This window comes from Geotrypetes seraphini, chromosome 9 (genome assembly GCF_902459505.1).
Source record: "Geotrypetes seraphini chromosome 9, aGeoSer1.1, whole genome shotgun sequence".
NCBI classification, from domain to species: Eukaryota; Metazoa; Chordata; class Amphibia; order Gymnophiona; family Dermophiidae; genus Geotrypetes; species Geotrypetes seraphini.
Window position 1 is genome coordinate 40271766 of NC_047092.1, and position 27785 is coordinate 40299550.

At 42.6% G+C, this 27785-nt stretch overlaps 1 protein-coding gene across 10 annotated transcripts in view; it reads left to right on the forward strand.

Moving 5' to 3' along the window:
* Nucleotides 1-27785, forward strand: part of TAFA5 (TAFA chemokine like family member 5) — a 1062361-nt gene that overhangs the window by 851139 nt on the left and 183437 nt on the right. For 5 of the 10 annotated variants that reach the window (XM_033958949.1, XM_033958952.1, XM_033958951.1 and 2 more), the window contains 2 exons: nt 14486-14613; nt 14975-15162. In XM_033958949.1, the coding sequence (XP_033814840.1) occupies nt 14486-14613; nt 14975-15145 (299 nt within the window). In that variant the 3' untranslated portion in view covers nt 15146-15162. Of the gene's footprint in view, nt 1-14485; nt 14614-14974; nt 15163-27785 lie in introns of those variants that run through there. The other 5 variants (XM_033958956.1, XM_033958953.1, XM_033958959.1 and 2 more) reach the window with 1 other exon arrangement.

Genomic DNA, 27785 nt, shown 5'->3' on the forward strand with positions numbered 1-27785 from the left:
AGACCAGTGTATCTCAATCTGTGTGCCTCCTGAGATTTCAGGTATCTCACGGCTCACTGAGGAGCAAGAGAGGCGCTGGCGCCAGCTACTGGATATGTGTCTCATGGCGAGAGGCACTTCCTGTATACAATCCTCTCTGGCCCTCTTCCCTGCTGGCACCCCCTTCTGGCATCTCGGGGCCTGTCTGGAGGGCCTTCGTTCTTACGCGTACGTATTCACGGCGACGTTTGCACATTTCCGGATGCCTCGAGCCACAGCCACTACATTTAGTGTGCCGCGGCTCGAGAAAGTTTGCGGGACACTGCCTTAGACAGTAGTCAGTGGGTCTCTGTAACTGTGAATGATTTTCTGGTCTCTAGTTGGAGTGATTTTAGGAAGACTACTACTCCTGGATAGAGTCACTGTAGTTTTCAGCTTCATTATTTGAGAATAAAGATTAGGGTTTCCATATGGTTCCAGAAAAAGGAAGATGGATTGAGACATCGCGGTTTTACTTTCATTGTTTTCCAATGCGGCGTTTTTAAAGCTTTCAAAACGTCATAGCCACATGAATCTTTTCATCCAATGATCTCATCCTGGCTGAGATCACTACTTTAAAACATTACATATAATTTATGCCCATTCAGTTATATTAATAAAGACTGGTTTAAATTAAGCAAGGATATCAAGATAAGAACTTGTAATTCAAACTACCACATTATACCAGTGACTCATAATTTTTCCCCGATAATAAGACAGTGTCTTATATTCATTTGGGGCCCAAAAAAGGCACTAGGTCTTATTTTTGGGATATGCACATGATCATCTGTCCCTCCCTCTCCTTCACCCCAATTCTTCCTCTCTCCTTTCTCTCCCCCCACATGTGCAGCATCTTTCCTCCCCTCCCTCCCTCCCTCTCATCCCCCTGTGCAGCAGAAGTTTGCCCAGCTTCTATCCTTCCCTCCCTTATGCAGCAGAACCCTTGCCCAGCTTCTATCCATCCTTCCCTCACTCCCTCCCATCCCTTGTGCAGCAGAACCCTTGATCACCCGCCCCCACCGCGCAGCCGAACCCCTGCTGACCCTCCATCCTTCCTTCCTTCCCCGCCGACCGCAAGCGAGCCCTACCTTCAACTGAAGCAGCGTCGGGCCGGCAGCACTCTAAACAGGCTGCTTCGGCCTTGTCCATCGGGGATTTCACTCTGCCGCATTACTGCCCTCCAAGTACCTACAAATCCAAAATGTGACGCTGCAAAGGCTTTGAGTTTGAGACCATTGGTGTAACATGTGAAAACACGCAAACTACCACAAAACCCCTTAACACATGCATGCAGTAGCCTATTTCCATGTGTTATACATTTTTACATTGCCTTATATTCGGCAACTATGCCAACCCAATGCCACGGACTGAATTAAGCCCCAATATTCAGTGCCGGCATCTATGCCAACACTGAATATCTGGGCTCTTTGTGGTCTCTGACCATGACTGGAATTTTATGCATTTATTTTTATTTATTTAATGGGATTTATTAACTGCCCTTACGAAGAGATTCACCCAAGGCGGTGTATAGCAGGTTTAACTCAGCATAAAACTTACAATTTTTTTAACAGCAGAACAGTAGTAAAAAGACCAAATATAAACATAAATACATGAAACAGTTTGAGAAATATACTTATTAACAACACTGACATTCAAATACGAGAGATTTAATGCATTCTAAAAGGGAGGTACATGCAACACCTAATACACACAAATCAAAACATTCAAATAAGATAGATATGACACTAATGCTTTTCTATAATACCGCTTACCCTATAGCGACAAGATGGGAGGCTAAACTCAAGGCAAGTTGTTTATACAGTTAAACAAGTTATAAGGAACTGATTTGGTTACGAAGCTAATCCTGGTGGGGAAGAGCCAGCCTTTCACCTGCTTATGAAGTAGAGGTAGTCTGGAGTTAGATGTAGCACCTCTGGGAGTAAATTCCAGAGCATGGGGGGGGAAGGTTTCCTCCTGAGAAGGCACGCTGGTGGGTATCGCATCATAGAGGTTTTTTTGATGAGGGTACATATACTGATGCTCCTTGAGAGGATCTCAGAGGTCTCGATGCTGTATAAAAGGCTAGTTTATTCTTTAAGTATTCTGGTCCATTTTGATTGAGGGCCTTGAAAATCAAGCATAGAGATTTAAATTAGAGAATGACACGGGGACAAATTTGTCCCCGTCCCCATGGGAACTCAATTTTCCCATCTCGTCCCCGTGAGTTTTGTCCCTGTCCCTGCCCCTGCCCCATTCCTGTAAGCTCAGCCTTAACTGTACAAGCCTCGAACATTTATGATTTTAAAGTGTTTGAGGCTTGTGCAGATAGAAACATAGAAACATAGAAAATGACGGCAGAAAAGGGCCACAGCCCATCAAGTCTGCCCACTCTAATGACCCACCCCCTAACTTCTTCCACTAAGAGATTCCACATGCCTATCCCATTTTTTCTTAAAATCTGGCACGCTGTTGACCTCAATTACCTGCAGTGGAAGATCATTCCAGTGATCAACCACCCTTTCGGTGAAGAAATACTTCCTGGTGCGCCATGAAATTTCCCGCCCCTAATTTTCAGTGGATGCCCTCTTTTGGCCGTGGGTTCTTTAAAAAAAAAGATATCATCTTCCACCTCGATACGGCCCGTGATATATTTGAACATCTCAGTCATGTCTCCCCTCTCTCTGCGTTCCTCGAGTGAGTATAACTGCAATTTACTCAGCTGTTCCTGATACGGGAGATCCTTGAGTCCTGAGACCATCCTGGTGGCCATTCGCTGAACCGACTCATCTCTCAGCACATCTTTTTGGTAATGTGGCCTCCAGAATTGTACACAATATTCCAGATGAGGTCTCACCATGGATCTGTACAATGGCATTATGACTTTGGGCTTTCGGCTGATGAAACTTCTATGGATACATCATTTGTCTAGCCTTGGATGAAGCTTTCTCCACTTGATTGGCAGTTTTCATGTCTTCACTAATGATCACTCCTAAGTCTCGTTCTGCTGCAGTCCTAGCTAAGATCTCACCATTTAGGGTGTAAGTTCTGCATGGATTTCTGCTGCCAAGGTGCATGACCTTACACTTTTTGGCATTGAAGCTTAGTTGCCAAGTCGAGGACCAATGTTCCAGTAAGAGTAGGTCCTGCATCATACTGTCGGGCAATGTGCTTTTGCCTACTATGTTGCATAGTTTGGCGTCAACGGCGAATAATATTATTTTACCTTGAAGCCCCTGAGCCAGGTCTCTTACGAAAATGTTAAATAGGATCGGGCCCAAGACCGAGCCCTACGGCACTCCACTGATCACCTCCGACGTTTCGGAGAGGGTACCGTTAATCACCACCCTCTGAAGTTTACCTCAGCCAGTCTTTAACCCATGCAGTTAATGTTTCACCTAATCCCATCAAACTCATCTTGCTTAATAACCTGCGGTGTGAGACGCTATCAAAAGCTTTACTGAAGTCCAAGTACATGACTTCCAGGGACTCCCCCATATCCAGCTGTCTTGTTACCCAGTCAAAGAAGGTGATTAGATTGGATTGGCAGGACCTTCCCTTTGTAAATCCATGTTGATGGGGATCATGTAGATTCTCCTTGTTCAGGATCGTATTTAATTTATGTTTGATTAGTGTTTCCATAAGTTTACTCACCGGTCTGTAATTCGCAGCCTCCATCCCTTTTTGTGGAGTGGAATGACGTTAGCTGTTTTCCACTCCAACGGGACTCTTCCTGTACTTAGGGAAAGATTGAAGAGTGCAGATAGCGGTTCTGCCAGGACGTCACTCAACTCTCTAAGCACCCTGGGGTGTAGTTTGTCTGGTCCCATGGCTTTGTTCACTTTGAGTCTTGATAGTTCATAGTAGACGCTGCTGGGCATAAACTCGAAATTTCGAAACGGGTCTTCCGAGCTTTCCCTTGTCTGCAATTGTGGACCGGATCCCAGCGCCTCGCAGGTAAAGACTGAGCATAAGTATTCATTTAGTAGTTCGGCTTTATTGGAATCCGATTCTACATAATTCCCGTCTGGTTTCCTGAGGCGTACTATCCCATCTGTGTTTCTTTTTCTGTCATTAATATACCTGAAGAAGGATTTATCCCCCTTCTTAATGTTTTTTGCTAGATTCTCTTCCGTTCGGAGTTTGGCCTCTCTGACTGCTGTTTTGACAGCTTTAGACTTGGCCAGATAATCTTCTTTTGTCTCCCTTTTTCCTGATTGTTTGCAGGAGATAAATGCTTTTTTCTTCTTTTTTACGAAGTCCGAGATTTCCGCAGTGAACCACTGAGGTTTATTGTTTCTCCGCTGTTTGCTTACTGTTTTTATATAGCGGTTGGTTGCTTTGTGTAGGATAGATTTCAGAGTTGACCACATTACCTCTACTTTATCGGTTTCAGCTTGGTTTTGCAGCGCCCGATGGACAAAATCTCCCATGCATTTGAAGTTAATGCCCCAAAAGTTGAGGACCTTAGTTGATGTGTTTGATCTAGTGAAAACTTTCCTGAGGTTGAATCATACCATGTTGTGGTCACTGGAGGCCAACGTATCATCTACCGAAACCTCTGTGATGCTTTCTCTGATGGTGAGTACCAGGTCCAGTATTGCCTGATCCCTAGTGGGCTCCAATACCATTTGTTTGAGTCGTGCTCCCTTTATGGAGGCTAATAGCCTTCTGCTGCCGCTGGTCATAACGGAAAGTTTGTTCCAATCTGCATCAGGCATATTGAAGTCCCCTAACAATACTGTGTCCCCACGCAAAGTGATGTTCTCTATGTCTTCGACTAATTCCACATCCTGGTCTTCCTGTTGTCTTGGAGGTCTGTATACTACTCCAAGATACAGGCATTTGTTATTTCCCCTGGCCAGGCTCACCCAGAGGGTTTCCCCGGTGTACTTGACATCTGCGATTCTGGTAACTTTGATGTCCTCTTTAGTGTATAATAATAATAATAATTTTATTTCTTATATACCGCTATACCCTAAGTTCAAAGCGGTTTACAGTGAGAGTCGTGTCAGGAGAGAGTACAGTGTTAACAATAGGATACAGGATAATACAAATGAGTAGGTACTGGGGTGTTTACAATGGTACAAGATGTTAACAAGAGAGCAGTTACAGGATGTTTATGATATGATACAGGATACTACAAAGAGAGCAGGTACAGGGGTGTTACAATAAGGTACAAGATAGAAACAAGGGAACAGTTGTCGGATGTACAGGACCCGATACAATACAATACAATAAGATATGATACAATATGAGCAATTACAAGAGATCAATGCTGTTTACAGTTAGATATCTACAGTGTGCGTGAGAGAGGTACAGCTTGAGGGAAAGGGGGGGGACTTTCGGAGAGGATTATAACTGGTGGTGGGGGAGAGATTGGGTGGAGTTGAAGAGACAGGTCTTCAGAGATTTTCTGAAGTCAGCGTATGATGTGGCTTCGAGTATTGGTTTTGCTAGCCATGTATTCAATTGGGCTGCCTGGAAAGAAAGCATTCTGTTTAGGTACTTCTTGTAGTGACATGATTTCAGGGGTGGGTAAGTAAAGAGGTTTGTTCTGCGGGAGGTCTTTTTTGGGCAGGAGATGAGGAATTGGGACGCTAGGTAAGATGGTAGCATCTCGAATATCGCTTTAAAGCTGATGCAGGCAAACTTGAAAAGTATTCTGGATTCAACTGGTAACCAGTGGAGTGTTTGGAGATATGGAGAGATGTGTTCCCATTTCTTGAGTCCGAAGATGAGACGGACGGCGGTGTTTTGGATTAATCTTAGTTTGTGGAGGGACTTTTTGTATGTTCCCAAAAATATGATGATGCAGTAGTCCAGGGTACTCAGGATGGAGGCTTGTACTAATAGACGGAAGGATGATTCGTCGAAAAATTTTTTGATGGTGTGAAGTTTCCAGAGGGTAGAGATACATTTTTTGAACATTAGGTCAGTGTGTTTATCTAGTGTTAGGTGTCTGTCAAGGGTAACCCCTAGTATTTTAATAGATTGATCAATTTCGTAGTCTTTACCATTCACGTGAATCTTGTTGTCTTTTATCTGCTCGTTGGGAGAGGCTAGGAAAAATTTGGTTTTTTTTGTGTTCAGTTTGAGTTTGTAGGCCTTCATCCAAAGTTCTATATGATTTAGGATATTGGATAGGTGAATGATGAAATTCGGTGAAATATCGGATAATGGAAGCAAGACGGTGATATCGTCAGCGTAAATGTGGAAGGTGAGGTTTAAGCTCTGTAATAGGTGTCCCAGTGAGATGAGGTAGATATTGAAGAGGGTCGGTGAGAGCGGGGAGCCTTGGGGGAGTCCGCAGTTGTTGTTCCAGCTGAAGGAGAGATTATCATCTTTGAGTACTTGATAGGACCTGAGTTCGAGAAATCCCCGGAACCAGGTAAGAGTTTTTCCTGAGATGCCTATTGCCTCCAAGCAGTTCAGCATGTTGGAGTGGTCAACTAGGTCAAAGGCACTGCTTAGATCCAGTTGGAGGATCAAAACATTGGAGCCTTGACTGAGAAGGGAGTGTAGGAAGTTTAGCAGAGAGGCCATTATAGTTTCGGTGCTGAAGCCGGGTCTGAAACCGGATTGGTTGGTATGTAGTAAGTTGAATTTGTCTAAGTGGTTGTTTAGGTCAGCATTTACCAGGCCTTCCATTAATTTGGAAGCCAGAGGGATGTTTGCGACGGGTCTGTAGTTTGATATGTTGTTGGTTGCTTCTTTTTTGTTCTTTTTTATAGGGGTAATAATAATTTGGCCTAGGTCTTCTGGAAATTTCCCAACGGATAATTGTAGGTTGATCCAGGTTAGAAGGTTGTTTTTGAAGTTAATGGGGGCAGATTTCATCACGTTAGGGGGGCAGGGGTCTATAGTGCTACCCCTCCAACTATTTTGCCTTCTCTGTCTCGACGAAGTAAGTTGTATCCCGGTATAGCCATATCCCACCCATGTGAATCCGTGAACCAAGTCTCGGATACCGCCACCACGTCTAGGTCGGCGTTCCTTATTTCCATCTCCAATTCCAGAATTTTATTGCCTAAACTGTGGGCATTAACTACATAGCCCTCCATACCTTATGTTTGCTAAGTCTCTGTGGAGATTTTCCCGCCTGAGTTAGTGTGACTTCTATAGTTTTGTTTTCAATGTGTGTACTTACCTCGGACTCAGAAATAGACAGAGCTTGCAGGAATGGGGTAGGGACAGGAAAAGAACTCACGGGGACGGGATGGGAAAATGAGTTCCTGCGGGCATGGGGAAAATTTATCCCCGTGTCATTCTCTAATTTAAATTTAGCCCTGTAAGGTATTGGTAGCCAGTGTAGTTTATACAGGAAAGGTGTGAGGTAACCATGCCTCTTCAGTGACGTAGCACACACACACATACCTCTTGAAATTTTTGCCGGCACAAGCAGCATCATCCTTCTCCTGCTTGCACTTGCCTCAGGTCCCTTCTGACGCCATGTCCTGGTTCCATGACCAGGAAGTGATATCAGAAGGGAGTCAAGGCCAATGCGAGCAGGAGGTGTAAAATGCTGCTCGCACCAGACAAACATTTTAAGAGGTATGCAAAGGGTTCAGAGAGGAGGAGAGGCGCCAGCACCAGCTCCCCTACTATGATGGCATCCTGGGCAGTCTGTCCCCCCTGCCCCCCTCTTACTATGCCACTGCTCCTCTTGCAGTCTTCTATCCCTCATGCTGCAGCATTCTGAATTAGCTGCAGCTGATGCACACTCTTTTTGGTTAGACCATTGTACAGAGCATTGCAGTAGTCTAGTTATGATGTTTTCATGGAATGGGCCACTGTGGTCAGATCTGTCTTTTCAATATATGGGAAAAGATTTCATAGCTACCGAAGATGATAGAGACAATTTTTAAAGGTTGTTTGAATTTGTGGGAATAGCGTGAGTAATGAATTTAGTAATATCCCAAGATTCCTGATGTGTGGTTTTAAGGGGAGTTCATACTTCCCAAAAGATATTTTTAAGTCAGGAATGCAGGTGGCCAGGTGAGATATTCAGCCCACTGTCGTTAGCTAACTGTAAGTAAATATTGTGTTACCTCCTAACAATTCCTCAGTAAGCATTTCCACCTTCCTGAGCCCCCTCCCCATGATCCAACCCTTACTCCTGCCCCCCCTGAATATTTATTATACCCTTAATCAGATCCCCTTCCTTCCTGACAACGCACCCCCAAAAAAAAAAAAAAAAAAATCAGGCCTCATTCTAAACCTGCTCTCCATCTCCTATAAAGCCCCTTAGATCTATCTTTCAAATTAGTAGTCTAGGTATTGTTGGGGCAGGAGTGATCCCCATTTTCTCCTGTCCATCATAGGCCTCTCCATCAAAATGACTGCCACAAATTCTAATGGTAGGGTTACCAAATGTCCAGATTTCTTTTTGAGGACTTTGTTGGGAGTTTGGGTGGCTTTTACATTTTAGAACTTTTGTCCATGGAAACCGAACATCTAGTAACTCTATCCAGAGTCCTCCTCTGCACCCCCCCCCCCCACCCTCGCACCTATCCGGAGTCCTCTTTCCCCTCTGCAGGATCCTGTGCTTGCTCACCTGGGGTTGCTGTAACTCTTTATGGCATCGGCAGCATGAGTGAACTAAACATGCTGCCTTCGGCGACCCAGAAGCTTTCTCTCTGCAGAGGAAATTCTTCTGGGTCACTGAAGGCATCGTGTTTAGTTCACTCATGTTGCCAATACTATGAAGAGTTTACAGCGGTGCCAAATAATCAAGCACCGTATCTGGGTGGGGGAGGGGGGAGATCTGGACGGTGGGGATGGGGAGGAAAGGGAAAAATGATGCCCTAGACCTGTAAGGGAAGAAAGGGAAAGGGGCTGGTAGAGATACCAGACCATGGGAGGAGGGGAAGGGAAGGAGAGAGATGTCAGACCACTGGATGGGGAAGGGGGGAGGAAGAGAGAAATGTCAGACCAGGGAAATAAAGGAGGAGGGAGGGATTCCTGACTAGGTCAGGGGTAGGGGAAGGGAAAGACAGATGCCAGATCACAAAGGGGGGAGAAGAGAACGGAAAGAGGGGAGAGATATGCCAGATTGTGGGAAGGAGAGAAAGATCCCAAACCATAGGAGGGGGAAAGGGGGAAGACAGATGTCAGACCATAAAAGACGGAAAGAGAAGGAGAAGATGGTACACAGGGATGGGAGGAGTGGGGAAGTTAAGAAAATGGAAGAAATGCTGTTTATGGATAGATGGGAATAGGTGAGAAGAAATATAGAAAGATGGCACACATGGATAGATGGGAAAACATGGAAAAGTAGATAGATTTAAGGAAGAAGCAGAAAAATGGAAAAAAGTTGAATGTTAAAAGTTAATCATCCAATAAGGCTAAAACACAAGAGAAAATATCCAGCTGGATATACAGGAGTAATACTTAAGGATCTCAAGCGCTCACAGCTAAAGGCCCGATGTATATCACAAGCCAATAACCAAAAAGTGAGCTATCATTGGTCCTGTATATTCTCCTATTTTCTCATATTCTCCTATTTCAAAACTTATTTGCTTATTTGCAGATTTGCATATTTATTTCTAGATATTATGATGTACTAATTTTTCATCTATCATAAAGTACTTTCTTATTCAGGAATTATGAATTATGAAATACTTAGCTTCATGGCATGACGACGGAAGATCTCCGTTTCGCTCACAATAAGGAGCTTCGTCAGGAACGGCACCAATATTCAAACTACAAATAAAACAAAATAAAGCTTAAATGTAAATTTTATATATTTTTTATACTAAATACATAATGACGGAGCTATTGGAAACACACATTTAATATCTAGTAATTCTTAAAAAGCTTCTAAGAAGAGGCTATCAAATGCAATGTTTTTTATTATTTATAATTATAATTATAATTTCAGCTGTATTCGAAAATGTCAGATGGTACTTTTTATTTTTATTTCTATTTCTCAACTCCTTACAGCTCTCAACAATACCAGGAGGTTCTTAATTTTTCAACTACTTACTACTCCCAATAATATCAGGAAATTCTTATACTACAACTCGATTTTTAAGCCCCCCAAAAATAAAATTAGAATACTCTTCCAACATACCTGTTTGTGCCAATAGTGTATAGAGTTTAGAATTAAACCATAGAGAGACAGTCTAGTATCACGGCCCGATAAGTCAGCCCCTTTAGCCGTCGTTGTCGTCTATCAACCTTAGCCCAAACCCACGGGATTAAGTACTAGTCCGACGGCGTCTGACATCACATCCGGAAATTTAACAATATAATACCGAACTCCAAAAAATCCAGAATTAAGCCTAAATACTAGCAAGGATCTTAAGGGGTTTAACCAAATAGCCAAACATTAGAAAGTCGAGCTGCATCGTATCGATCTCCTTGTTTTTATTTGTTGAAAAACTCGCCCGAGAAAATTACAGGCGCCTGTCGTCACATCCAGTGACGATCTATCTCACTATACCTGAATCAATAGAGACAGGTAAGAAGCCAGCTATCTCAACCTCTAGACTCGCAAAAAAGCACCCCGCGAAACTAAAGCAGCGGCTAAGCCCTATCAGGAGGACTGGAGCGCTACACATGAAAATGTTTAAAAATAGAAGAGACAAACCCTTTATTACAAAACTACTATACAGGGCGTCCCAGGATTAACAACTGTTGTCAAAAAAAGGCTTGCCAGTTAATGGTTATATTCAAGCCTAGTGGTTGCAAACTGTGCAGACGATCAATCCACCTCTGTTCAGATTGCAACAGCTTTTTTCCTCTATCTCCCCCTCTTATTGAAGCTGGTATGTGATCTAAAATCATACATTTTAGCTCGTCAAAAGTATGATTCTGTGCTAAACAATGAGCTACAAGCGGAGCCTCTTTTCTTTTAAGTTTCAAACAAGATTTATGTTCTGCCATCCTGATGTTAAACTGCCTAGTGGTTTTACCAACATAGATCTTTTGGCACGGGCATAGGATGGTATACACAACAAAATCTGACTTACAGGTAGTAACATGCTTTAACACGTATTGTCTGTGATCTAAGGGATTCATAAACACTGCACCTTGAATATTTAAAGGGCAAATCTGGCATCTGCCACAACTTGAATGAAACCCACTTAGCTTACTAGCTACAATTTACATTTAAGCTTTATTTTGTTTTATTTGTAGTTTGAATATTGGTGCCGTTCCTGACGAAGCTCCTTATTGTGAGCGAAACGGAGATCTTCCGTCGTCATGTCATGAAGCTAAGTACTTCATAATTCATAATTCCTGAATAAGAAAGTACTTTACGATAGATGAAAAATTAGTACATCATAATATCTAGAAATAAATCTGCAAATCTGCAAATATGCAAATAAGTTTTGAAATAGGAGAATATGAGAAAATAGGAGAATATACAGGACCAATGATAGCTCACTTTTTGGTTATTGGCTTGTGATATACATCGGGCCTTTAGCTGTGAGCGCTTGAGATCCTTAAGTATTACTCCTGTATATCCAGCTGGATATTTTCTCTTGTATTTTAGCCTTATTGGATGATTATTTAGTGTGTTTCACAGAAAACTTGAAGGTTATTGTGTTAAACGTTAATGCCAAAGATGGATGTAGGGAAGAAAATGAAGAAGGAGAGAAAAATAGCAAATGGATAAAAAAGCCTTGGAAACAGAGTTAAGACCACAGGAGTGCAAGCAGAAACTGGAAAAAGATGAATAGAAAAATAAAATCACCAGACAACAAAGGTAGGAAAAGTGATTATATTTTCAATTTAGTGATTGAAATGTGTCAATTTTCAGAATTTACATCTTCTGTCTATATTTTGCACTGTTCAGGAAAAATGTATTTCTTTCTATTCCTCTGGTGTTGTACTGCATGCAGAGCCTGGCATCTTAGGGTTTCATTTGTGTATATTAGGACTTTTAGTTTGTGGTCCTGTATTTGCAAAGGGTTTATCTGTGTTCTGCACGTGTGTCCAAGGCTAGGTGCTCTGGTACGAATTAATGTTATGAAGCATTATTGGTGTCATGGCCCCAAGTAGGAAGATATTTGTTGGCAATTTGTCCGGATTTTGGAAGGCCCCGAGCTTGGGGCTGTGTATGGAGGGTCTCTGCGTATGGGCAGATGTCAGTGTGATGACATCACATGCATGCATAAGTGTGATGTCATCACATCGACATCCATGCATGCGCAGAGGCCCTCTAGATGCAGCCTGGAACACAAGGAAGGAAACACTAGGTTCATATGAAAGTAGGGACAAAATGGGGCAGGGCTGGGGGTGGAACAGGGTGTGGGTGTGGCGGAATAGGGCAGGGTCAAGTGTCCTCTTTTTTTAAAAGAGGAAATCTAATAACCCTATCTAATGTTAGTCTTACAATTCTAGCAGTAGTACCATGAGACTTCCACTAGAGGTCATAGTGGCCATTTTAATGAAGCCCCCTGAAGTGCAGGAGGAAGTGGAGATTGCTCCTCTCTCATGACCCCTGAACCATTGCTGCTTTGAAAGGTAGGTCTGAGGGACCTTCAAGGGGGTAGGAGGCCCAAGTTGGGGTAAACACAAATTTTGGGGAGAAGGAGAGGGATCAGATCAAAAGAGCCATTGCTTGTGGGAGGGGGGATTGGGGGTTTAGAATGGAGAGAGAACTCTCATGCTCTGTGGGAGTTGGTATGGAGAGGGATCAAAACAAGGGGAGAGGTTTGGGAATTAGAGTAGAGGGATTAGGGGGCTTGAAAGGTGGGGGATGCATCTGATTGACAGCTGGGAAGTAATGTGGATGATAGTCAATATTCACTGTTGGCACCTACATAATTAAGGACTGCTTTTTATGCTGGCTTATCTCACTGCCTAGCTATATGGGTACTGGCATTGAATATGGCTTGAGCCCACATAACTGCCACTTAAATCATTTTTAGTATTGACCCTGTAATTTTCATTGCATAAGCTCAAGCACTGCAGCTTAGTTCTTATACTAACACTCTTCATATATCTATGAAGTCTGTTGGCCAAGCTTCTTTTATACAATAATGTATATTATTGTCCAATGAATATACAGTACTTGCAGATAAAGCATGTAAAAATTGTGATACTGCATATTATTCACAATAACATAGCATATAGGAAAAAAAAACCCTGTCCCACCATTTGGTAAAATATAATGAGCTGTGCCACATGCAAATGCATGCAAAGCAACTCATTATTATGCAAAATGAATAATGTTTCTTGCATTAAAGTTCACAAGCTGGGTTATTCCAGGAAAGATAATCAGACTTTTGGAGGTGTTGTTATTCCCTGAGATCATTATAAGGGTCAATATAGAATTCCCCCTCTCCCTCCAACTACCGTACTCATTTCTTTGATGGTCCAAGTTTTCATGTAATAGCCTCCTTTCCCCTGAAGCCCCTGCTACCCTGGTGACTGTCAATGTTAAAAATAACTCTGGACCTCTATTCCCTACTACTTAAAAAAAATTCATCTTATGGTGGCCATCTTATTCCCATCATGTGATAACATGACCCTCTGGCATCTACCAGGGCAGGCCGGTGTGCTTCCTGATTGTTCCTGCCCCAGTGATGCCATTTCCAAAATGGCTTGATTACTAGTGGTAATACCATGAGACCCCTACTATATAGTATATAGATCAGGGTATATCATTTTGAGAAATAGCATTGCTGAGGCAGGCACAACTATGGATCACACCTTCCCTGCTGGTGGACTGTTAGGAATGCTGCGGAGAAAACAGAGATGGCAATGAAGAAGCCATAGAGGGCACAGTAATTTTAGGGACAGTCTCACTAGGTGAGGGGATTATTAGTCTGGAAAAGGGTGGTTTTCCTTTTTTATGCTGGCCAAGTCAGGGCCCTCTATCACACGTTGCTGCATCCAGGAGAACACAAAGGCCCTGATTCTATAAAGGACGCCAACAATTAGGCACCTGGATCGGTGTGCCTAGCCAATCTAGATGCCGAACTTACGCATCCCGAAGCGCTAAATTCTCCAACGCTGCTCCAATGCTCATAGAATTCCTACGAGCATCGGAGCATTTAGTGCTCCAGGCCACGGTAGAAACCTCTACCGTGGCTTAGTAAAAGGAGCCTTTAATTGGCTTAATAAGTACTGATAATTGAAAGTGCCATTAAAAAACAATTTAAAAAATGGAACAAAAAAGTGGAAAATCACTGGACTGCCCCAAGTTTGTTGTTTGGACTGAGAAACTTTTCAGCAGTCCCTCATATGAGTACATTAAAATATTCTTCCTTTTAGTTATTGTTAACAGAAAATAGTGCTCTTTCTTTCTTTTTCTTTTTCCAAAGTAGTCTAAATAGGTTATATAAACCGCTGGTAAGTTTTCATGATGTGTTCTTTAGCCTACATTCTCATATCTTTTGCCAAGAGCCCATATCAATAGCTCTAGAAAGTTAAGAAATTTAACAAAGAAATCTGCCGACTTCCTTGTCTTAATTTATTTTATGTATTTTTCTTTCTTTTTTTTTTTTTTCCGTAGCGCGGATTATAAAAACAAAACAGTGGTGTGAAATGCTTCCATGTTTAGAAGGTGAAGGCTGTGATTTATTAATCAATAGATCAGGCTGGACCTGTACACAGCCGGGTGGACGAATAAAGACAACCACGGTAAGCTGGCTTTCGTATTTTCATCTTTTTAAAAATTGTTTTATGTCATATTTTTAGAGGAAAAGTACAAATATGGTACTGGAGTTAAAACTGTTGGGATTACACCCGAGAGTAGAGAATGGATGGAAAAATAGGATAGAGACTTTCAGATTCCAAAAAGATATACAGTATAGAGTTTCTGATTTGGGGGCCATAACTTGAAAATCCAGAAATATGCCTCCAGTGGAGATTTTGAGTTTTCTGATTATAATCAAAAGCTCCCAAATTTCACCCCTACTTCGCCAATCTAGTGGCACCATCCGACTGCTACTCTCACGGATGATGCCAATTAGAACCGGAAACATCTCTCTCCTCCTTTAAGGCAGGTGGACTTACACTGAGCCAGAGACAATTGGAGCTGCAGAGAACAAAAGAAGGAAACTGCTGCCATTGCCACCCTGTCATTTTGAAGAGATGGCTGCAGGAGAGACTGATGATGGTTTGTGAGGAAGTAGATGCTGGGGCTGGCTGGGGAGAGTTCAGAGGAGACTGAGATAATGATGGACTGAGGGGGTGATAACGGATATATGTGTTGTACTATTTTAATAGTGGGGAAAAGCATGTGAAAAAGCAGAGCCTAAACACTGTACCAAAATTAAATTTCACAAAAAAAAAAACAACACCGATAAACACAGATTTTGCTACCCTTTGAAATCATACAGTGTATATCTATTTATCTATCTATGTCTAGAGACAGATAGAGAGATAATGAGCACATTTTCAGCTTCTTTGAAGCAAGTAGAAAGTATGTGCAGTAAAGTACCGTATTTTCTCGCATATAATGCGCGCGTTATATGTGGTTTTTACAAACCGCGCATACCCTTGCGCGTTATACGCGTGAGCGCGTTGTACAAAATTTTTTTTACATAGTTCCCCCCCCCCCGACGCCCGATTCATCACCCGGAAGGAGCGCTCACACTCCCACCCCGAAGGACCGCTCGCACCCCCACCCGAAGGACCACTCGCACCCCCACAGCCTCCCCCCCTCCCCCATGGAGAAGCTGTCTACCTTGTTTCCGGATGCCAGCCCAGCTGCTTCCTCTGCCGGCGGTCCTGCCCCTTCTCAGAGCCCTGTGCTGCGCTGCTTCCTCTTCAGGCGGTCCCGCCCTTTCTCTGATGTCAGAGAAAGGGCGGGACCGCCGGAAGAAAAAGCAGCACAGCAGGGCTCAGAGAAGGGGCAGGACCGCCGGCAGAGGAAACAGCTGGGCTCGCTGGCATCCGGAAACAAGGTAGACAGCTTCTCCATGGGGGAGGGGGGGAGGCTGTGGGGGTGCGAGCGGTTCTTCGGGTGGGGGTGTGAGTGGTCCTTCGGGGTGGGAGTGCGAGCGCTCCTTCGGGGTGGGGGTGCGAGCGGTCCTTCAGGGTGGGGGTGCGGGTGCGTGCGAGCAGTCCTTCGGGGTGGGGGTGCGAGCGGTCCTGCGGGGGGGGTGAATCGGACGTCGGAGGGGGGAGCATCAGGCTTTCAGGGTAGGGACAGGACTTCAAGGAGGAAAGGAGAGTCGGGGCGGGCGAAAACAGAGTCAGGGTCTCCAGAGAAGAGTCGGGGCGGGCGAAAGGAGAGTCGGGCAGCATGCGCGGTATACGGGTGTGCCCGGTATATAAAAATGTATGTACATAAATATGTGTTTTTTGCGCGCTATACCCGTGTGCGTGTTTTACACGGGTGCGCGTTATCTATGTGAAAATACGATAAGTGTAAAGATTTGAATTTTTGACTCTGCGGACATGTTTCACCTATTTTATCATGTAGGTGAACATGCGTAAACTTCTACTATGGGGCTCATAATCGAAACAGAAAAGCGTCTAAAAACCGGCCTGAATCGGCACTTGGACGATCTAAAAGACAAGTTGTTCAAATGCCAATAATCAAACTGGGTTTTAGACGTATTTAAAAATGACCTAGGCCTTCACAGTGCTGCTGAATGACCAGAGTTAAAAAGGGGCGTGTCAGGAGGAGTGTTGAGGGCGGGATTTAGGCAGGACGTGGGCCGTCTTAGACTTAGTCGTACTGCATGTATAACCAAAAGTTTTACAACACTGCCTAGGCAGAACGTGGGACGTTGTGACTTAGGCCATCTAAAACCAGGTCTAAGTTACAAGAAAGTATCCAAAGTAACCAGATAAGCACTGCAGACACAAAGTACAGACCCCCACACACTGCCCCAGTGATCACTAACCCCCCACCCCCTTAAAAATCGTAATAACAACTTTATATATCTGCCTCCAAAACATCAGCACCTGGTAGCCTAGCATAGGAAAGCCTAGTAGAGCTGCACAGAGGTGGCTTAAGTGGTCATGGAGGTGGGTTAGTGAACCATGGAGAGGAGAACCCAGGCCCATAAGCCACTCTAATCAGTGCATTCATGGTGAAAAATGTGCACCTCCCAAAAAAAAACCCTAATCCTTTTGTACTGCCATATAAGTGGCTCCTGCAGCCATAAGGGCTATTGGGGTGGTAGATAGATGGGTCTAATAGATTCTGGGGGTGTTTTTTTGCGGGGAGCTCACCATGACCTATAAGAGAGCTGTAGTGAGATGTTTATGTGGGACCCTTTTTGTGAAGTTTGCAGCAGTGCCCTGTAAGGTACCCCACTACTCTGGTGCCATGTCTGGGTGTCCAGTTCACCACTTTTCTGGCCCCTCCCACGCCCAAAAGGTCTTTTTCTAGGTGTTTTTGACTTGGACAAATTTATGGACAAAAATGGGATATAAAGATGGACAACTTAGCGGGCTGGATGATCAGACGGCTGGACGTACAGCCAGACAATTTTCGGAAAAAAAAAAAAATGTTGGACGTATTTTTCAAAAATGGATCTTTTCCCATGTCAGACTTTTGTCCGACTTTGGGCGACTTGCAACTTAGGCCCAAAATGGACTTAGACGTTTCTTTTGATTATGCCTCTCCACGGCTCTGATTCTATAAAAGACACCTATAGTTAGGTACCTAAATCTGCATACCTAGCTAATTTAGGCACCAAGTTTCATATTTTTAATTGATTTCATTGGTTCTGATAATTGAAAGTGCCATTAAAAAACAATTTAAAAAAGATTTTAAAAAAATAATTTGCTGGTAGATGCCTAACTCGGTAGATGCCTACCACTTTAATGTAGGCATCTTCACCAAGGCGCCCACTGATGCCTGCAGGAAAGTAGGTGTGGTTAGGGGGCAGATTTGAGGCCTAAACGGAGTGTGCCTAAGATATGTTTTTATAGGCGTTTATCATCTGGACTCTATATTGTTAACATCAGTAATAAATCTCAAAGGGAAGCCTCAGCCCCACCACTCCACCGCAAAGCCGCTTTTCAAATTGCGGGAAGCCTCATCATGGAAAGAGAATTAGAAGATAGACAAAATCAAATAGAGAAACTGGGACTAAAAGCAAAATGACCAGACAACAAAAGGTAGAAAAAATCATTTTATTTTCTATTTTGTGATTACAATATGTCAGATTTGAAATGTGTATCCTGCTAGAGCTGGTGTTAGACAGCAAGCGTGAACTAGGACCTAAAAGAGAGGAAAAGTCTTTTTTTATTTATTTTGTAGCCGGCGTGGGGTTGGAGAGGTTGTATCCCTATACTTCTACTAAGACTAACCCCCTCCTTTGCGCAGCATGAGTTTTGGCGGTGGCAGCAATTGATCCGACGCTCACAGAAGTCTTGTGAGCATCAGAGCAGCCGCCGCCAGCGCTGGGGCCCATGCTGTGCGTCAGCAAAGGAGGGGGTAAATATCTTAATAAAAAATCCGGTCCGCGACTTAGCCTGTGTTTTAGATTTCGGCCCCGTATGTGATTTGAGTTTGACACCCCTGATCTAGCGCTCCAGGCCATAGTAGAAACATCTACTGCAGCTTTGTAAAAGAGGGTCAAAATTAGGATATTAATTTAGGAACTCAGCTTTTTTAAAAATATTTCATAGTTTCAGATGGTTGCACGCATGACTGGGCCACATGTTGCTCTATTACGCTATACCAGGCAACTGACTTTCAATAAGAAGGAAAGAATGCATTTTAATTAGTTGAGGGCTTTGCAAATGCTTATCAACTCTGCTGTAAGATTAATCACAGGGGTTCCAAGGGGAGTACCCATATAACTCCTGTGTTGAAGAAACTACACTGGTTACCTATGCAACAAAGAGGGCAGTTTAAGATTGTTGCAATTATACATCAGACCCTGAATCATGCTTCCCCAAAGATCTTACAAGAATTCTTCCATATCTATAAACCGAGAAGAGAGCTTAGAGATGTAAATGGGATGAAATTAAGTTTGGAGGGTAAAATGTCGACTATGCATGGTAGGATCGGAGCATCGATGATATCTGTGACTGGCATATAATTATGGAATGCCTTGCCTGGTATCCTGCGGTTTTGTATGGGGAGGATGAATTTTAATCAAATGCTGAAAACTCAATTGTTTGCTAATGCCTTCTTATGCTAAGATATATTTCAGTTGATAATCGCCTTGTAGATTTTTTTTTTTTTCCTGACATCGAAGTATGATTTAAAGCTTGTTTGTACTTCTGAATTGATCGAATTTGTGCTCTATCCCTATTATAACAGGGATGATTAATGATGTTGTCTTGATATGTCTATGTTATACGTGATAATCGGAGGGAAACAAGATTCTATGTATGTCATATGGAAACCAATAAATAAAGCTATTCTGCTTATACAATGTAAAAGCACTATCCCCAACGGAAGAAAAAGCCTCAGGTAATATTATGGCAGAGCATGAAGATGCTCAAACATCCTCCATCCACATCATTGGCAAAAAAACTTCCGAGGGGAATGTGCAGTGTCCACTACCCTATTTATGCAGGACAAAATACGTAAGCTGCCTTCAAAAATTGTGAAGTTATGAATGATGCTGTATATAGGCCGACGTTTCACGGCGTATAGCCGTTTCTTCAGGGCTGATTCATTCCTCCACTCGCATTCATCTGTCAACACAAGCATATTGTCTTGCATCCCATTGTAAAATCTAAAACGATCTACAGAAAAAGACCCGCTGTTATACTCTCTGTGTGCATTACTTTTTAGCTCTTACCGAATTATAACCTAAGCCCTCTCTCCCTACTCCTGCTCCCCAAGTTCTCTTTCCCTTACCTCTTCGCCCTGCCCACCTTACATTTGTCCCCTCATATTTTACCTGTCCTCCACACACGCATATTTGTTGTATCTGTATTCGCTGATTGTAACTATGCGCTGATTGCCCAGCCCTTCTCTGTTGTAAACCGTATCAGCTGATTCTTTGTTGTATCTGTATTCACTGATCGTAACTATTCACTGATTGTCCAGCCCTTCTTTGTTTTGAACCGCCTCGAACTACTACGGCTTTGGCGGTATATAAGAAATAAAATAATAATAATTGCACATTCCCCTCGGAAGCTTTTTGCCAATGATGTGGGTGGAGGAGGTTTGAGCATCTTCATGCTCTGCCATAATATTACCTGAGGCTTTTTTCTTCCGTTGGGGATAGTACTTCTACATTGTATAAGTGGAATAGCTTTATTTATTGATATTTATTTATTTAATCCGCTTCCACCTTTCTAGTAGCAGACTAGTTTGTCATAGTTGTATGCGGTATATACATTTTTTAATAAATAAATTAGAGAAGGTGAGCCACAAGCACGCTAAATATTTCACCAATGTTACCCAAAAATGCTATGCTGAATAGATATGAAAAAAAAAAAAAAGCATCTTATCTTTTTCATAAGGAAGGAATCTTCTCCAGTCCACACACTCTTAAATTTCAATGCACAAATATAAATAACTCTCATTTTATGGCCCTATTAAAAAAAATCATGCCTAAAGAAAATGTTGCATCTTTCACCTACCGAAAAAGCGAGGCCCTTTGTAACAAACCTTTAGGGCAGATCTCTCCAATGAATAATTGAAAAGATGCACAATCCTTTAGATTTGCCGGGGAGATTAATTTTAGCAGCAAACCGTATATATTGTGTCAATGATCCATCACTTCCTAATTGTTACTTAATGAATTCCTTCCTTTACATGATGTAATTTCAATGCATGAAGCTCAGAAGAACATTCGTTCGCCAGTTCTTCAGCACCTAACCTCTTTTAAACCTCTCTGATTTTACTGCTAAATTAGCTGGAGTGGGAAATTAAGGAGTATAAAGCAGCTAAGAGAGAGCTCAGAGTGAATAAAAGGTGTAATTACTCTGACACGGAGCTCATTGCTTAGCTAGTAAAATTTACCAAGTATCTAGCTGCACCAAGGGATGTGACTTTTTTTTAATAGAGTTTACTTAAATGCAGAGCAACTTAGCATTCCTCACCATTAATATAAATGACATGCTGGCTGAGTTGGAAAAGGTAATTTGCTCCTTACCCAGCAAAGTACTTGTGGTAGTTTATAGTGGTTGGAATTTAAATGTAACGTTAGACAGAAATTCATGAGCAAGGTAAATTAGGTGAAATGCTTAGTCCCGTTTTTTTAATGGCTGATCTTTCAACCTTGCATTGTTGTATTCCCGACGGTAGCCTAATCATTTAATTTCCATGTTTTTTGGCTTTTAAAAAATGGTTATTGCCGTCCATAGCTCCCAGATCCCATGTCTAACACGTTTTGCTTGTTTTTCTTAGCTCCTCAGAATTCAATATTAAGAAAACATTAAAAAAAAAAAAAATTATCTGGGAGAATAGAATCATGACGCCAAACTGAGCCTTACATGGCAGAAATTATTCTTCAGGGATGGGAGAGGATTTTGTGTATTTATTTATACTGTATATCTATTTATCTGATACACCACACATACCGTGTTCCCCCCCCCCAAAAAAAAAAAGACACTGTCTTATATTAATTTGGGGCCCAAAAAAAGGCACTAGGTCTTATTTTTGGGGTAGGTCTTATTTTTTATGTACAATGATCATCTCTTCCTTCCTCTCCTCCACCCCAATTCTTCCTATTTCCTTTCTCTCCCCCACATGTGCAACATCTTTCCTCCCCTCCCTCCCATCCCCCTGTGCAGCAGAACCTTTGCAGCTTCTAGCCCTCCCCTTGTGTAGCAGAACCCGCCCAGTGTTAAACTAGAGTTGCTGTTTAAAGTCCACTCCAGCTCATTCTTCTTTATAATTGCCATTTTCAAGACACAGAACTTAGAATATATGGAGTTGCTTTCGAAGACTACTCTAGCTCATCTTACTTTGGCCCTCTTTTACAAAGGCGCGTTAAGCGTTTTAGCGTGAATTTAGCCCACGCTAAATCAACGCATGCACTTACCGCTAACATTAGCGCTTAGCACGTGTTTAGCGTGTGCTAAACACATAGAAGTCTACCCAGCAAAGTCTTTACTACCCCTCTAGTAGAATTGCTTTCTAAGCACCTCATCTGCCCATTATAATATGACATCAACTGCCATGAGATCATTTAAGGTTTGTTATGAATCCAGTCCTCTCAAGGGAAGGGGTAAAACGCGGACCTCACGGACCTGACGGACCTCGCGGATCTAAACCCGCACGTCCTTAAAAATCTGAGGTCCGTGCCGTTTGTAGTTAGTTTCTGGCTCTGACAGACCTCGGTGACAATTTAGTGCTGACGGATCCGTCTCATCATAGGGAGGGAAAAGTATTAGGATCCGTCAGCGCTAAAATCTCACCGAGGTCTGTCGGAGCCAGAGACTAGTGCTGGAGCGGCTCTAAAACGAATCCTTTAAACTGGTTTCCTGCAGCCCCAGTAAATTGGCTCTGACAGACCTCGATGACATTGTAGCGCTGACGGATCCTAATACTTTTCCCTCCCTATGCTGAGGCGGATCCGTCAGCGCTAAATTGTCACCGATGTCACCGAGGTCTGTCAGAAAGCCAGAAGAAACTTAACTACAAGCGGCACGGGCCTCAGATTTTTAAGGACGTGTGGGTTTAGATCCGCGAGGTCCGCATTTTACCCCTTCCCTCCTCTCAATGCTCAAAGGAGCCATTTTATAAAACTTTTGATAGGCTTCTCTTATTAGCTGGTAATGGAATTGGGTCACGTAAAATACATTGTTTCCCATAAAGGAAATTAATAAACCAGAAACCTTGCCTGTAGATTGACCCTTTACCTCAAAGAAGAAAGTTGGTCTACTGTAAACATGTCTCTCGCTTTACCACTAATCGAGATTTGGGGCTCCTTTTACTAAGATGCACTATGCTTTTTAGCGCATGCTAACCACGCTCTAAACGCTAACGTGTGCTTGTTAGTCTATGGACGTGTTAACGGTTAAGCGCGCATGCTAAAATGCTTAGCTCACCTTAGTAAAACAGGGGGTTAGTTTGATTTTATTTTAGTTTATTTAAAATGTCCGTGCACTGCCTTTCAAACAAAAGTCGGTCAACAGAGCAGTTTGCATAAACAAAGTATCGATCGATCGATCGATCATAATGCAAATATAAAAATAAACATTATGTGGACCATAGACCCAGTATGGATGGACACACTGGGAAAACTCATGACTCCTGAAATGTCCTTCCTACACAGGAAGGTTTTCTAACTGGTTTTGAAATGGACTTTAGAGGGCTAACTGTGCAAGGAATTGGGAACTGGTTCCAATAAGAAGAAACAAGGTAATTATAAGCAAACTGTGGGGTTTAATCAAACTCATGTACAGTAGATCGGGCAGAGCTTTGGATTCTTGCCCGGAAATAGCTAAGAAGAAGAAGAAAAAAAAAAAAAACCATTTGGGTCTTTATCTGCCATCATCTACTATGTTAAAGAATGTTGACTGACATTGAGGGCAGAATACTGTGGTTAACTGGTACGATACTGACAACAGGTTAAAACGGTAAGGGCAATCTGAATAAATTGCCCTGAAGGCAAGAAGAAGTTTGAACTGTATCTAAAAATAAATTTAAAAACACCCACTTGGATTCAAGTGTTGAGCACTGAAAAGAGATGTTAACATTGTTTTTTAGCTGTAGCTAGCTGCAGTATTCTGCCGACACTGAAGGCAATAATCCAACCTATAAAGCGGAAGTGCAAATTAAGGATTCCAAGGTTTTTTCCATAAATGAATAGGTCTTGTGGCATGAATCCAAATGGAAAGTGGTGAAGGAAGGAAGGGTCATGGATGAATCCAAATGGAAAGTGGTGAAGGAAGGAAGGGTCATGGATGAATCCAAATGGAAAGTGGTGAAGGAAGGAAGGGTCATGGATGAATCCAAATGGAAAGTGGTGAAGGAAGGAAGGGTCATGGATGAATCCAAATGGAAAGTGGTGAAGGAAGGGTCATGGATTTGATATACTGCCTGTCAATCAAAGAGGTTACATTCATTATATCCAGATACTTTCTCTGTCCATAGTGGGCTTGCAGTCTAAGGCCCTCTTTTACAAAGGTGTGCTAAGCATTTTAGCGTGCGCTAAATCAACGTGTACGTTAACCGCTAACGTGGCCATAGGAAAACATGCACATGTTAGTATTTAGCACGTGTTTAGCTTGCGCTAAAAAGCATAGCACATCTTTGAATCTGTTCCTGAAGGCAGTGGCATAGCGAGGGTGAGCGAAACCCCTCCTTGCCCTCTTCTCTGCCCCCCCCTCATCTGCTCCTTCCCCGCCCCCTCCCGCCACGTGTACACGCTCCTTCCCTTCCCCTGTACTTCAACGCTCCCGATGCAAATTGCTGCCTGTGCCAGTATTGGCTCCTCCTCTGACATCACTTCCTAGATGCGAGTCCAGGAAGTGAAGTCAGAGGAAGAGCCAACGCTGGTGCGAGTAGCAAGTTGGGGTTGCTGCTCTCACTGGGAACAGGGACGGGGCATGCGGTAGTAGGGGGGCAGGGAAGGAGTGGGGGGTGGAAAGGAGGACGTGTGCTGTCGCTCCCACCAAGACAGCACCCGGGATGGACTACTTTCCTGCCCACCCCCTTACTACACCATTGCCTGAAAGGGGCTAGGAAAATATACCAACTTCTGTGAAACTCTGCAAGGCAATGGAAAAACCTTGGAAGCATGTTTTTCATAGAGAACGGAAAGGGTAAGGCCGCTCAAGTAGGAGAACAAGTCCAAGAGTAGGACACTAGGTATACAAGAAGGTGGCAGTGATCCATGAGATCAAAATCTGAGCCGAGATCAAGAGAAAAAGCAATTATACAGGGTACCCACAAAAACACTCCTTCATTTTAAATGGTTATAAAACCAAAATTTATTGGAATATTCTTTCACCTTTGAGGCTACAGTTTCATCAACTCATAAAGTTTCATATGTTATCTGTTGATACATATACGCAATGTGCACTCCATCTATTACTCGGCAAACATTGATGTGATAATTGAGCTCAGACCAGACTCTCCGAAACATATCCAGCATGATTGCGTTTATAGCTTCAGTGACGCATTCCTGCAGATCATCCATAGTTGCGTGTAGTGGAGGTACGTACACTCTGTCTTTCGCATACTCCAAAAGGAAAAAGTCACAAACAGTAATGTCTGGTGATCTTGGGGGCCACTTGAGGAACACCTGGTCATTTTGTTGCATTCCATTGTCTGAAGGTTGTAACTTTTGCACCAATTGCAGCTTATAAGGTTGAAAGTGCAAGCGATTGTGTAAGATCTTACTAACCGTGCTTTTTGGGAAGAATGAACATTGGGAAGAATAACCCGAATCACAGTAATATGATGCTAGGGTGCACTTTGGGGGTTAGTGCTCAAGAAAAGGATCTGTCATTGTAGACAATACGATGAAACCTTCTGCCCAATGTGCGGCGATGGCTAAAATAAAGCAAACAAGATGCTGGGAATTATTAAAAAAAGGATGGTTAACAAGACTAAAAATGTTATAATGCGACCTCATCTGGAGTATTGCGTTCATTTCTGGTCTCCTTATCTCAAGAAAGATATAGCAGCACTAGAATAGGTTCAGAGTGACCAAGATGATAAAGGGGATGGAACACCTCTCGTATGAGGAAAGACTAAAAAGGTTATGGCTTGAGAAACAAGATGGCGGTGGCGTGGTAGCAGCTAGGAGCCTGAGCTCCATGTACCTTGCCATTCCTCAGACTGAGCATTTGCTTGCCAGCGTCTTTTTTCTTCTAGTGAGTACTATGCCTCACCCGACTAGATCCTCCTACAACTGGGCAGTCTTTGTTGGACCAGTTCCTAACAAGCTCACCGGTCAGAGAGAGAAGGGGGGAATATCCCCACGGTTGCTCCGGTGGAGGGAGACATCAGAGCCTTGGGGTTGGAAACATCTTTTTCCCCTCCTGCAGCTCATTCACCGCCTAACCCGGCTCAGAGTTTCTACGAGGGCGGGAACGCTGAGGACCTGACGTGCCCGACGCTAACCTGAGGAAGACCTCATGCAGCCCATGGAGCTGAGATGACATCGAATGGAGGAGCGGATGGAACCGACTCCTCGCAGGCAACTTTGCCTAACATTTGGAGAAGGCTCCAAAAATTAGAAACTTCTGCAACTCAGTTGGACAATTCTCAAAAATTGTAAGTAAATTGGATGAACTAACTACATCTGTACAAAATATTAAGACTGAAACAGACTCTAGGTTTGATCAGATAACTAAGGAAATTTCGTCTCTTCAGAAAATTTAATCTACTGTTGTCAAAGATAGTCTTTTTTCAGAAGAAAATTGAACAATTGGAGAATCACAATTTGTATATTAAATTTTCCAAAAATACAACTAACTAATCCCTCAGACTTGTTTAGAAAATATCTGATGGAAAATTTTCAATTTACCTCCGAAATGATTCTGCCAATAGACTATATTATCTACCAAAAAAAAGAGAAAACCTACAAGGAAATTAACAAGAAATGGAACAACGAATTGATTTGAATAACCTGACTGATTTATTAGAAAATTCTCAGGAGGAAATCGAATACCATGGAACGTTGGTTATTTCATTGGTTTTTGAACAGGACCTGAATTTAATTATGAAGGCCTTTTTTTCAATTTCCCCATAGGCTTTTTATAGGATAAAAACTTAAAATTTTCCCAGATGTTACTAAAATAACACAGGACCGTAGAAAGCTATTTCTAACTATGAGGGAAGAAGCTGTAAAAATGGGAGCAAATTTCTTGTTATCCTATCCATGTAAATGTCAGATAAAATATGCTGGTATAAAGTATGTATTTGTTGAGCCAGAGCAGCTTCGAACCTTTTTGGATGCAAAAAAATTAATGCAATAGTATTAGAGCTGTAAAGAAATGAGGGCCGGTTAAAACCGCGTTAAGCCTTATTTCTTTTTGTAGTAAGAGATCTCTATCTTTCTTACTTGTCTCTCTAGTGTATGGTGTGGTCTAAGGAAGACTTATAATGTTTTAATTTTTATATGATTTATAGTTTATTATGTTTGCTTTTTTCTTGTGAACTTTTGATGATACTCATATATATATTATTTAATAATTGTGCTCTGTATTGCTGTATCAAGAGGATTCTTGTATATAAATTTGAAATGCAAATAAATAAATAATTAAAAACAAGGTTATGGCTCTTCAGCTTGGAAAAGAGACGGCTGAGGGGAGATATGATTGAAGTCTACAAAATCCTGAATGGAGTAGAACGGGTACAAGTGGATCGATTTTTCACTCCATCAAAAATAGAAAGACTAGAAGATGAAGTTACAGGGAAATACTTTTAAAACCAATAGGAGGAAATATTTTTTCACTCAGAGAACAGTTAAGCTCTGGAATACATTGCCAAAGGTTGTGGTAAGAGCGAATAGCGCAGCTGGTTATAAGAAGGGTTTGGACAATTTCCTGGAGGAAAAGTCCATACTCTGTTATTGAGAACAACATAGGGGAAGCCACTGCTTGCCCTGGATCAGTAGCATGCAATGTTGCTACTTTTTGGGATTCTAGAATCTTGTTACTCTTTGGGATTCCGGAATCTTGCTATTCCTTAGTATTCTGTATGGAATGTTGCTACTCCTTGGGTTTTGGCCAGGTACTAGGGACCTGGATTGGCCACCGTGAGAACAAGCTACTGGGCTTGATGGATCATTGGTCTGACCCAGTAAGGCTATTCTTATGTTCTTATGTACCTATTTATAGCCTATACTAAAAGCGGTTCATAGACAATGGCGCGAAAGACAAAAGCGCACGCCGACAATTGAGCATAGCGCCGGCGTTATGGGGGGTTTGGGGGGTTGTAACCCTCCACATTTTACTGTAAACTGAACTTTTTCCCTAAA